The 12,324-nt window shown below is 41.1% G+C and overlaps 1 protein-coding gene across 1 annotated transcript in view; it reads right to left on the reverse strand.

Moving 5' to 3' along the window:
• Positions 1-483: 483 nt before the first annotated feature.
• FAT1 (FAT atypical cadherin 1) overlaps positions 484-12,324 on the reverse strand; it is a gene marked incomplete at both ends in the record, with an annotated part of 99,953 nt that continues 88,112 nt past the window's right edge. Inside the window, 9 exons of the mRNA XM_084266957.1 lie at positions 484-1,109; positions 6,824-6,961; positions 7,206-7,837; positions 8,037-8,147; positions 8,368-8,521; positions 8,973-9,435; positions 9,939-10,096; positions 10,211-10,342; positions 11,205-12,006. Of these exons, the coding sequence (XP_084123083.1) occupies positions 484-1,109; positions 6,824-6,961; positions 7,206-7,837; positions 8,037-8,147; positions 8,368-8,521; positions 8,973-9,435; positions 9,939-10,096; positions 10,211-10,342; positions 11,205-12,006 (3,216 nt within the window). The remainder of the gene's footprint in view (positions 1,110-6,823; positions 6,962-7,205; positions 7,838-8,036; positions 8,148-8,367; positions 8,522-8,972; positions 9,436-9,938; positions 10,097-10,210; positions 10,343-11,204; positions 12,007-12,324) is intronic.

Below are 12,324 nucleotides of genomic sequence, written 5' to 3' on the forward strand. Positions count from 1 at the left end.
TAATGGCACACTAACACCACTACTCTCAGTGGAAAACAAATTCACAAAATATCTACAAAAAATCTAGTTAAAACTATTAAAATCAAAACTGTACATAAAATTTACAAAAAGTAGGAGAAAATTAATTGCATTAGAACTATATAAATATATGCCTCATGCTAACATGGAGTAGTGGTATGTGATTTTATTTTTTAACATAGATGATGTAGAGTACAAAAGGGATGTTCAGAAATGGCACAGACAATGGAAATCTTGGAACTGTCCAGGAACAGTAGGTCAGGAAATGGAAATAAGCTGAGTTAGTGAAATGAACTGCATGATCCAATGCTGCCATGCCAGTTTAGCTCACTGAAACGAAAGCATTCACCGTGGCTGGGAAAAAGGAGAAAAAAGAAAGAGAAGGGGGAAAAAAAAAAAAGCTCTTGAAAGTTGTTTTTAGAATTGACAAAGTCTGTAAGAGTCCAGGCACTTTTGTTGAGTGTGTCAGACTTCTGTATGTTGCTGGGAATCAAGTGGAGGAATTTTCACATCTTCGAAATGACCGTCGTCTCCGCTCTCATAGTCACTCATCATGACTTCGGACTCCACCTCGCAGCACGCTGACACGTCAGAGCATGAGGCTGTGGAAGCGTACACAGACATGGACATGTTGTCTACAGCGGGTGCTTCGAAGTCTCTACTGTACCCCAACGTGTAAGGAGCGTAGGGTTCTCTGTAACTGCCGCCCACACCACTGGTGGTGGTCTGAGGTTCTGACATGTCTGCGGGGTAGTGATGGGGAAGGTACTGGTTAAGGTTAAATCTCTGCCTGCTTCTTGTAGAAGAACCCAAGCTACCTGCGGCTGGCATGTCTCTGGGTGGCTGTATTGACTCAAACTGGTCGCTGTATTCTGGTGGTAATGGTGGAAGCTCATCAGGTGCAGGGAAGTCATCGGGTGGAGGTGGAAAATCACTTTCTATGTCGTAACCGCCAGGGTAATAGTCTGTATCGATGACGTTTGGATCGGTGTAGAGGGGAGCTGACTCCTCAACCACTTCATAATTTGGATACTCTTGGATACCTGGCAACTGAACGCTTGGCATCCAGTCTGATGTATCCCAGTGATAACCTGCAAAGTTAATTTGGGGAAAAAAGAAAAGCAGTATCAGTATCTTGTCTTCAAACCAGTCTGAGCTGAGAAGTCAGCACATCTATTCAGACAAGGCAATCGCTGTGAGTAGGACACTAGTTAGAGAGCAGTTTGCCCCAGTTCCACAAAAGACATCCAACACAACACGACTTGACACTGTGCCATGCATTAGATACTGCATCATTCACACTCGAACTCGTATGCTTTCTTGGACATCTCACCTAGGAAGAGCTGTAGGTCACCTATGGACTGTGTGTCGCAATACACAATGGTATAGAATCGTTCACTGGATAGCAAAGAACCAACAGCCTCCCTGGTGCAGCTAAACTCTTAATCAATTGTTTAGCAATTACAGTTGGGGTGATTACAGCTGCCTGGTTTTCTTACAGATATAAGCTTCCATAGATACAAACCATGCTTTTTTTACATAAGCAACTTCTAATTGGGAAAGTGTCCAGCCCATTTAAAGCAACTTTGCCCCTTAACTGAACTGTGAAGTTAATTCTGCAAAATGCTGTTAGCTCTACAGTAGCTTCCATACCTCCAATAAAACCTTTTGATTATTAGTAAAGACATTCCACATTCAAATACAAGAACAAAACAGGAAAATCAAGCTTAATCATGCATAAATGACCCAACTTGATCCTCTCCGGCAAACTCCCCTTGAATAAGTTTGTATTGAGCTGCTGGAAACTAGATGTAAGCCTAACTTTGTTAAAAAATAATAGCTTTTCTCATCCTAACACCAACAAGGAAAATACAGAGCTGTGGTAAGGTGCAAATCTAGTAAAGAGTAATCACTGCAGACAAATGCACAGCAAGCAAGTGACAGTGAGTCTGTGTTAAACCCAAGTAAGAACAGAAATATTTTGGTGAACATCAATGAACTGCATGCAGAAGTCACCTCTTGAGTTGCTGAGGTCAGGAACAGCAAAAGATTCTTTAGGTGGCAGAATGAGAAGAAAAAGGAGAAAACATCTGTAGTTAGGAATCAAATAGTAGAACCCATGTGCAGACAAACAATGACTGTCACTATGATGTTCATGCTGCTTTTGTCTGTTATTGGTAGGCAAAATATGCGAGTTGACTTAGTGCTAAAACTGGCAATTTATTGTCCTTCTGGCTCACTCTTTTTTAAATGGGAACTGTAGAACAGCTACTGCGTGAATATAGCCCACCCAGGACATGGCTGTGCAGTGGCAAAATCTGTGGTCTGTAGAGAGATTTCTCAGTAGACTATGGACATCTGCTGAAAAGGGTAACAAGCCTTGTCCTGATTTTTTTATTTCCTTGAACCCCTTGGTTTCCATTCAGGGCTGCACCTGTTAGGACTCAGACTTTCAAGTCTCTGACTCAGGGATGGGAACTCTGTGTTAGGATCCAGCTTCTGCACACTGTGCACCAGGACACCTGCCCCCCTTGGTACAGCAATCCCAACAACTCACACTCAGCAGAGAACCCTCTTGTGTGATCTGACTGATTTTAAACCTTTCTCTCTTGAGGAATCTGTACTCCCTAATCAGGACTCTAAGGACAGGTGATGCCTGTCCTTAGAATGCCAGAACCTCCTCCTCAGATCTGACAGCTGTGTCTGTTCTTGGAGGACTGGAGGGCAAGAGGTTGACTCTTGGGAGGGCGGGTGTGTGTGTGTATTTGTTAAAGCTTGCCTAGCCCAGGCAAAAGTCCACTCTAAAGGAGCTATGAGTCTGGTATTACCTGTGATCTGAGACTCCTGGCCTCATCTCCAGAAGGTTCTGATCACTAGTCTACTCGGACAACATTCTTAATTTTCTAGGGAAACTGGATGCAAAGCTAAAGCCGTTAGGCCTTAGGACAGAGACTACCAAGGAATGGGGAGATCTTGGTCCTGTCCTCTGCTTCTGAGGCATGGGCCCTTTAGTGTAGAATACAGAAACACAAACTAGAACCTTATGTGCTCATCTTAATAGACTGGTGCTGCATTTCACACTCAGCCCTGTCGATCTGCACAGCGATACAGCCATCCCTGAGGAGCAGCGCAGAGAACACCAGCCTACAGCTATCCTAAGAGGAGACTATCCGGGGTTCCTGCCTCCAGGATACCCTTGGGACACAACTGCTTGGGGAGACAAAAGAAAAGACCACCTGCCTCAGAGCTTGACCTTGCTGGAGGCTTAAGCAAGGGTCTCTGCTGCATGAACCTGCACTCTTGCTGAGGGTGCTCAGAAGCAGCACTCAGGTCTACCTGAGATGCTTTGAAAGGAGAGCTCATTAAGAGTAGCGACTTCCCAGTGTTAAGAGGTAGCTGAGCAGGACATCTTTCACCTCTCTACAACTATCCTGTAATGCATGAAAGATCTGTATTTATCTATCTTACAGAGATACTAAACCAAGAAATACTTTCAACTTTGCCTTGATATCTCCATCCATCATTTTTATTTTCTACCAATTAAAGTCTCAGAGAAAATCTGAAGCAGCTATTAAATATTTCCCCTGATAGATTTTGCCTCTTCTAGTCTTACACTTCTCCCTTTCACATGTACCATGCACTTACAGCTTTTTTAGCCCTGAGGAATATGGTCTATAGGGACACATTAATGAAATACTGTCATATTAGAGATATTAACATTAGTTAGGGTATAATTCAAATAACGACCCCATGAGAAACTTAAGAACATAAAATTCAATACAGTAGCTAAAATGGGCTCCTTTTAATTAGGACTTAAAGGTAGGGTTTCCTAGTCCCTATTAAGAAATAGGAAACATTCACTGTGGATGTTATTTCAGAAGTAACCTCTGCAGTGACTTACTTGCATCTTACTGGAACTTCAAGGATTTAAGTCAATTAAAACCACAGTTAGTATCTGTGTAGACTCACTGGCACCTTTATTTCTACTATTATTTTGTAAAGAGGTTTGTGTTTCCCAGAGTGGTCAGTTCTTAAATGTTAGCAGAGAAAAAATACAATGCCAATGAAAACATCTACTTCAGCTCTTTCTAACCTCCAGGTGCACACACCACACACACAAATACAGGTGTGTGTACACACAGACACCCAAACACGCCTCTGGGATGCTGGGGAGTAACTAGCTACTGAAACTAACAGGGAGGTGCATGACTATATACCTCAACAGAGTAACAGAAATCAGTGCTTTCTGCTAGAGACAGACTGATCTGAAGATGTGGGAAGCAAGCACTGACATCAGACTACTGTTCCTCTCAGCTGGACAAGGTGCCTACAGGTGTGGGTGGGAGAAGAAAGGGAAGCGGGGGCTGCTGCTTTTTCATCTACTGTAGAGAACGTATCTGCCTCTGACACTGTCTCAGTTCTGCTGGGAGCTTTAGTGTGAATGTTCTCAGAAGAGAGTAAGCACCAACATCTTTTTATGCCAGCACCTCAACACTTCTTTCCTTCCCCAAGAAATCTTTGAAACCTGTCCACGGGGTAGCTATTGCATGCACATGAAAATATGAACAAATATACAATATAAATATATTCTTTGCTAAAACTTATCAGCAAGTCCAAGTAAAGAATATTTCCTAACTCCTGCCTGCTAGGAATACATGACTAGAAGACAAACGTGCATTATTCTGCCAAAGCAGTAAATAAATATGAAAATATGTATATACCTTCTTTTTCCACCGAGTCAACAACAGCATTGACAAGGTGTATTACAGTCACTACGGAAGCTTGTAAAAGGTATAAAAGGAGCAGATTAAAACAAACCTATAGTTAGTATCACTTTAAACAGCATACAAGCATACAAAAAATACTGAAAATTGCAGTTCATTACTATTTTATAAAGCAAGACTACTGATGTACATATACATTTACTCTCTATATGGAAAGCTGTTGCATATAATACATAAAATACATCTCTAAACCTGAATTTAATTCTTGGTAAACATGGAAAAGTACTTGTAACTACTCCTGAAGCAAATTCTGCATGAGCACAAAGCTGCTTTAGTTATGTCAGAATTTCTGAAATGTTGCTTCAAACATACTACTGGCATGATACTTCATCCAGATAGCTATGAACCAGACTTTTTGAAAGGCTGGGTGGATTAAAGAGCACTGTATCAGTCTTCTACTTTTAGATTGCAAACTTCGTTTTTTCTCTCCCTCAGGGGAAGAAGTTTTCACAGAAATGAACTAAAAAGCTAGAATACAAAAAACATCTACTGTTGCTGACCTACTTGTGGGCGAATAGTCCTATCGCAGCAGGAATACCAAATTCAGGTTGTGACATTCTCATTTAAAACCATCCAAAATTTATGTGTTTTTTTAATGCCTTCCCTTTCCCAAGGTACTTTTGGAAGGGAGAATGATTTATTCTTCTAGGGTAGGATGAGGTAAGCACATGCAATTGGTTTGCATGGCTCAGGGATTAAATTTCAAACTAATAAATGCAGAATCTACCAAAAAGGAATGAAGGAACAGCAACTGATGCTACAGCTATTTCTTTTAAAATGATGAACTAGCGAGTAAATGATACATGACAAGAAATACAAGTAAGAATGTATGAAATATATGGGATGGAGAGGAGTGGAGAACAACATGTACAGCACAACACATAATAGCACAGGAAAGAAGTTGAAAGTTGGTGTCTACTGATAAACGATGAGCACTGTAAGCATACCATTTTACTTTCACCAATCATTAACACAGATGTTTCTTTTCATGCTGTTAAGAACAAATCACTCTACTTCATGGAGAAGCAGAATGTTCTTTTTTCCTGGCTAAAGGAATTTCAAATTCTTTTTTTTTTTTTTTTTACCATTCAGATACAAAAGCAGAAATTGGAATTCAGAGTCAAAACCCCTTAAGCTTAGTGAATTAGGTTATGAGGCAACTGCAGCTTTGTCCAGGCAGTCTGAAGTATTTCTGAATACACAGATGCATTCGTATCAACTGTAAAAGCACCTGTTGTCACAATGGAAAAGTGAGATTTCTAATTAATCATAGTAAAACCCACAAATGTGTGTATGCTGGTTAAGTTTTGCTGGATTGGTGCTGTGATCAGAATATTTTTATATCTGCTTTTTCAATGTGTGAATTTTCTTCATGAATTCATTTTAATCATGGTGAAAGCCAAATACACTGTTCTACATTAACAAAATTCCTTTTTTTGTGCAGCTTCCTTCATTACTAAAGTAATCAAACTTACAAGCAGTCCCTTAAACTCTGCTCTCACTCAGAACTGATCTGATCCATATGGGAGCTGAGGTCGCAGCAAGAAAGAAAGAAGGAAACAAATGACACTGTAACAGCAGAAAGCTTCACTGAAAGCTGAATGTCAAAGCCAAAGTTACATGTGTGCAGAGCCCACTCTTTAAATTCACTGTATTCTTGTACAAGGTGGTAACCAATCATTACCTAGAAGGGTATCTCTAATTTCAATATACTTTTAAGACTTTTTAAACACAAGGCTCTGAACACCTTGTGCTGTGTTTTCACTGTTAATATTCTAGCAGCAGAATGAATATATATAATTTTAAGGTACAGCAATTAACATGAGGCATAAGATAAGCAAAACACTTTGAAAAATTAACAGATCTAAGTACTAACATAAGTAAATACAGATATATATTAAATAAGCTACTATTTAATATATATTTGAAATATGTAAGTCCTACTGATACTAAGAGATACAGATGCACAGACAGAACAAATGAAGGTAAGCAGCAGTACAGAGTGACTGGACTTTACGTACCATTGTCATCACATGATTCAGACTGGAAGGAGCTGAGAGACTGCACCTCAGACATGCTTTCTCTAGCACTGTAAGGATGGGAGTCCTTTTCATCCAGAGGCTTTTTTGAAAGGCAGGGGTCAAGATCTACTACTTTAGCTGAAAAAAAAAAAAGTTTCAAGTGAGCTAATTAATAGATTCTAGATTAAAAAGTCAATAAAATTTAAGGCTGAGAGTTACAAAACTTTCTCTACAAAACTTAGCAGAGCATCAGGCTCAAAACCCAGTGAAGTCATAATGCCTTTTCTACCCTAACAGGCACAGACAGAGACTCCACACTCAGATTAACACTGCACCAGCACATACCTTTAACAAAAACTAATAAAAAAGTAACATTTCTTACTGTCATAGTCAAAATCCCAGCTGGGTTTCTGTATTGAATCACTGTCTGAAGGAGAGTTGGAGGGAGGTGGAGGTGGCAAATTTGGGGCTACGCTGCAAACAGCTACAGCTTTCCGGTGCCCATGTACAGAATCTGGGTTAAAAGTACTAAACTCTGGGTGCTCAGGGATAGCAGACCCCTCAAAAGAATTTCTGTCGAGATTGTTCCTGGAGTCGCTTGGAATGCTTGGAGTGTATGAAATGGGACGAACAGGAACTTGTGGTGGGATGTCGGAATAGATGTTCTTATTCAGTTTCGCATCATAATAAGGTCTTTGCAAGAAAGCTGTTGTAGCTCCCATTTGCTTGTCTTCAGGTTCTGGCTGGTGCTTCTTCTTCCTACTGATCACTTTGCGGCAAACAACAAACACCACGACCAGCAGGAATATTCCTGCGATGAAAACAATAATCCCGATCACTTCGGCTAAGCTGATGTTCCAGGAGGTTGAAACGTATTTGTTCAGAACGATGTCTGTGCAGTGCTTTCCTCCAAACCCACGGCTACAGTTGCAGTGGTAAGAACCATACGTGTTCTCACAGAGGGCACCGTTAAGACACGGGTTTTCGATGCATTCGTCGACATCACTCAGACACCTACCAGAAACAGAGCACAGCAAGGACGGTTCGTTTACATCAGTACTCTCTGCTTGTTCTCAACAATTCTAGGTATGTTTAACATACAGTACTGCACACTACCAGGCAATTGGCTGTTCTATCCACGTTTCAGATTTCAACCAGTTCGAACCATTAAGTAATCCTGTTAAGAATTCAATACATGGGGAACACTGCCTACCTTTCCCCACGAAAACCTGCTTCACACTCGCAAACAGGCCCGTCCAAACTGTCAATGCACTTGCCGCTGTTTTTACAAGGGTTGTCTTTGCAATACGGACCCAGCTGGCACCTGGAAAAGTGAAAAGAAAAAAGGAGGAGTGAGGGGAGAAAACTGGATGAACCATTACCTTACTGCGAGTATGTAGTGTGGGATTCAGAGCTGGTATTAACTTTAACTCCAGTGGGTTTCAAAGTCTGAGCTTTAAGTAGAAAACAAATCAAGGAGACATAAGAAGTGTGTAGCCTACCCACCAAGGGGTTCACTGGTACAATAAACCACACAAACATACCTTTGGCCTGTGTACTGTCCTCGGCACTGGCAGATAAAATCATCACTGACCGGGATGCAAGTGCCACCATAAAGGCAGGGGTTGGAAGCACACGGGTTGACACTCACATCACAGTGAGTTCCCATAAACAAAGGTGCACACTTGCAGTAGTACCCTGAAATCAAATACAGTCTTTTTGAAAACCACATGCCTTCACTGGGTTTAAGATAAAATCCTCCTTGCCCACCCACCAGAGACAGAAGATGGAAAGAAACAGGTTTTCCTTCACCTTTCCATAAAGATATTTTAACAGTAAGGTTTCTCTAGAGTATGACTGAAGGGTAACTTTCACATCTCTTGTAGTTTGTCACAATGATTTCAGAATTTTCAAAGGAAGTCTCTAGTTAAGAGGATGGACCTCAGGTGTTGACACCGAAGATTAAATTCCCACTTTATGTATTTCATACCCCAAGAAATTGTGTCTAGAACACAGGCAGCCACAGCCCTCCTACCTGCTCAACAACCAGCCTTCTACAGCCCTCTGGAAAAGTTGTCTTGCCCTTCAAGGCAGGGCAGCGGAAAAGCAGTTTTGAAAATGATCAGCAGAAGAATGCAGCACAGCTTACCTCCATTTGACAGTGCATTGCAGATGCCTCCATTCTGACATGGGCTGCTTGAACAACCTTCTGTGGTAGTCAGCAAGCATCCGGGCGTCACATCTACGGATTCTTCCATGTGCGCGTAATTCCGTGGCTTACTGTTTAGGGGCAGCTCTTGTCCGTTAAGTACAACAGAATCCATGCAGCCTCTGAAACCATTGCTAACCTGAGGGCTTCTACCATGTCTTGTACCTTGCTGCCGAATATGACCACCAAAAAACACGTGATTATCTAGGTTCAGTGTCCTAAGTGTGCCAGGAGCGGTACCAGAGGCGGTGTGCACCCTATCCAGAACAAGGCGCGCGTAATTTCCGTCCACTTCGAGCGACACCGAATGCCACTGGCCATCGTTAACCTGAATGCTCTGAACGGAGACAATCCCGGGTCCACTGCCACAATCAAATTTATACTGCAGCCTCCCATGGTGAATCTACAAAGGAAAACCACAACATCATCACATGGTCTGCACGCTTCAAGAGTATAAAATATTGATGCCTGTAAAAGTTTACGTTTGCTGGAGAGACAGGATGATGGCAGTGTTCATCAAAGACAGTTTAACAACATTGTATTCCAAACAGTCACAGTAGTTGTGATTCATTCTGTATGATTGTTTTAATTAAATCAGTAGTTGTACATTTTCTTCCTCTAGTAAAGAAGTCAGAGGTCATCGTCCAAAGATCACAATACTTCAAGACCATTCATCCTGTGCTTTAAGTGACTACTTCTGTATGGCCTTAACGAGTATTGTAAGCAAATAAATTTAAAGTTGTTAATTCTGTACAAGTTTCACACCTGGATGTATCACAGGCTCTACCCTGAAGGTAATTCCCAATTGTAACAATTCTACAGAGATGTTATGATTCAATCTTTTAATCTGGCACAAAAAATAGCAAGAAGAGAGGTGGAGGTACACACTCACAGATTTTAAATTACCTCTAAGATACTGTAGTCTGTTCCTCGAGCATACATAACAACTGCATGAGCAGAGTAAGTTCTTAGTCTCATTGTCAGCTTCATTTCCTCTTTGTTCTCGTTTTCCATGAGCCGGTATTTCACATAGCTGCTCCCAGTAAATGTCACAGCAGAGCCTGCTGATGCTTAGGAATACACAGAAGCATAAAACATGTTAATTTAGGACTAGAGTAAATTTTATATTTGGAAAGTAATGTGGATTTATGCGGAGATTTTCAGAGTTAACATCTTACCAGGACACTGCCCAGCTTTGCTGTCTTGGCACACGCAGGTGTATTTTCCTTCCTTCGGATCTCCTAAACATTCAGTGCCTTCAGGGCAAGGGTTTCCTTCACACACGCTATTCACCAGGGGGCATTTCCCTTCTGTAAAATGAAATACATTATTTGTCTTCTCTCTGTGAAAAGGGACACTGAAGTACAGTAGTTAAAAGTCAGGAATATACTTCCATTTGCTTTCAGGCAAAGAAGTGAATTAACAGTTACGGGACACGACTGGCACACGACTGCTCAATTTGACTGGTAAAATTTGGAGACCAGTGGTGTGGTTTAAGGTTTACCACTGCTGTCACACATCATAAAAAACAGTACCTAGGTATTAAATGTGGACAGAGTGGGGTGGGGAAAGCAGAAGAGCACGTCTGTATTTGAGACAGAAAAGGAACAGGTTTTAAACGTTTACTTAAGATGTGCAAGTTCACCCAACGATGTGAAGTCAGGATTTTAAAAAGCAGTGCTGCTTTTTGCAGATCTAAAGAAAAATGAATCTTCTGCTGTAACTCTGTATACTTATATGTATCTTAGTGAGTATTAATTTCCTGGTTCACTCTGTCATTCCCAGCCAAGTGTGGGCTATTCCTCTAAGGAGAAACCAGGAAGCTTCAGGTACTTTCCAAGAACTTACCTTCATGCATATGAGGCTGAAAATGGCTGGCAGCTTAGAACAGGCAATAAAAAAAAGGAACTTCTTCCATAAATTGGAAAATTAATGTCTGACTAAAACAATCCAACCCTCACATAAGCTGCTATCATGTAAACTCTTAAACTTAGGGAACAAGAAAATGAAGAATTACTCCTTTTTCTGAATAAAGTTAGGCAAATGTTGAGGTGAGGGTTATAGGACAATCTAAGTCTTGTCCTGTAATATAACTTTTCTCCTGGGGATAATGGCTGTTCAAAACTGGGACAATCTTTTCAAGGGTACTGTTTTCCTCACTACTTGTCTTACCTTTGCAAAGACAAACTGCTGTTCTGTGATGACGGGGAGTGACGAAACTCAACCGGGCTGTGCTGTGGGTTGACATGACGTTCTCATCCACTGTTACTTTCTCTTCACAGAATTTCAAAGGACAGTCTATGCCAGCACAAAGCTTATGGAAAACTTCAATTATCCGCACACCTAAAATCTCCTCAAGGTCAGGCACAGAAGAGTTTATCTTGTGCAGCAAAACTCTCATTGGATGCTGAGAGCTACCTGACTTTTCAATATTCAAGAGGACATCAAGGTTTGAAGGAGGATCAGAAGGCTGCAAACTAACAATCTGGATGTCATTTCTCCTCACGCCCAAGATGTTCCTTAAAGCTCTCTGGAAATTGCGCCAGTAATCACCGATGAATTCTTCAGGGGCAAGGTTTGCAAAGCGTATTGCAATGCTGTGATTTAGTATGTCTTGTGTGATTTGTCTGATATGCACAGTAATATCAGCTGCAGTTGTAAATTTTCCATCTGTCACAGTGACATTGAGGAGGTACTGTCCTACGTCCAACCGTTTATGTGCTATTAGTTTGCCACCAGTACTGGAAACAGAGAACAAGGATTCCATTTTGGGGTCCAGACTGTATGTCAAAGTGTCATAAACATCTTGATCTGTTGCATGAATTTTTCCAATGACACCACCTGAATATTCTTCCCCGAAGGCTGTGATAAAGATTTCCAGAGGCAGGATTGCTGGGGAATAAATGCTTTCCTCAATAACTCTGATATCGATGTAAGTCAAAGATGATAACGGTGGTTTTCCGTTATCTGCCACCTAAAAGAAGATGAAGATGGGAGTTAGATTTTTGCTTTATCTCCAATTCTACTGTTGGCATTTGTACAATATATAAGGTGAGTTGCATTTGTCTACAGAAACGTTCCTACAGGTGAATGCTTTAGGAAAACTTCATAGTATCTGTCCTGACATAAAAGTTAATACTGAAGTTTTAAAATCTCCTCTAAGCAGGCACACACAAACATGTTTTCACTTCTGAGATTAAAAGCCCACGGTGCTCTTAATACCAGGAAGTGCCAGGAAACTGCTAAGGGTCCTGGTGAATACAGAGGGAATGCACAGCGCTGGTTTCAGACA

This window comes from Gallinula chloropus (genome assembly GCF_964237585.1).
Source record: "Gallinula chloropus genome assembly, chromosome: 7".
Classification (NCBI taxonomy): Eukaryota; Metazoa; Chordata; class Aves; order Gruiformes; family Rallidae; genus Gallinula; species Gallinula chloropus.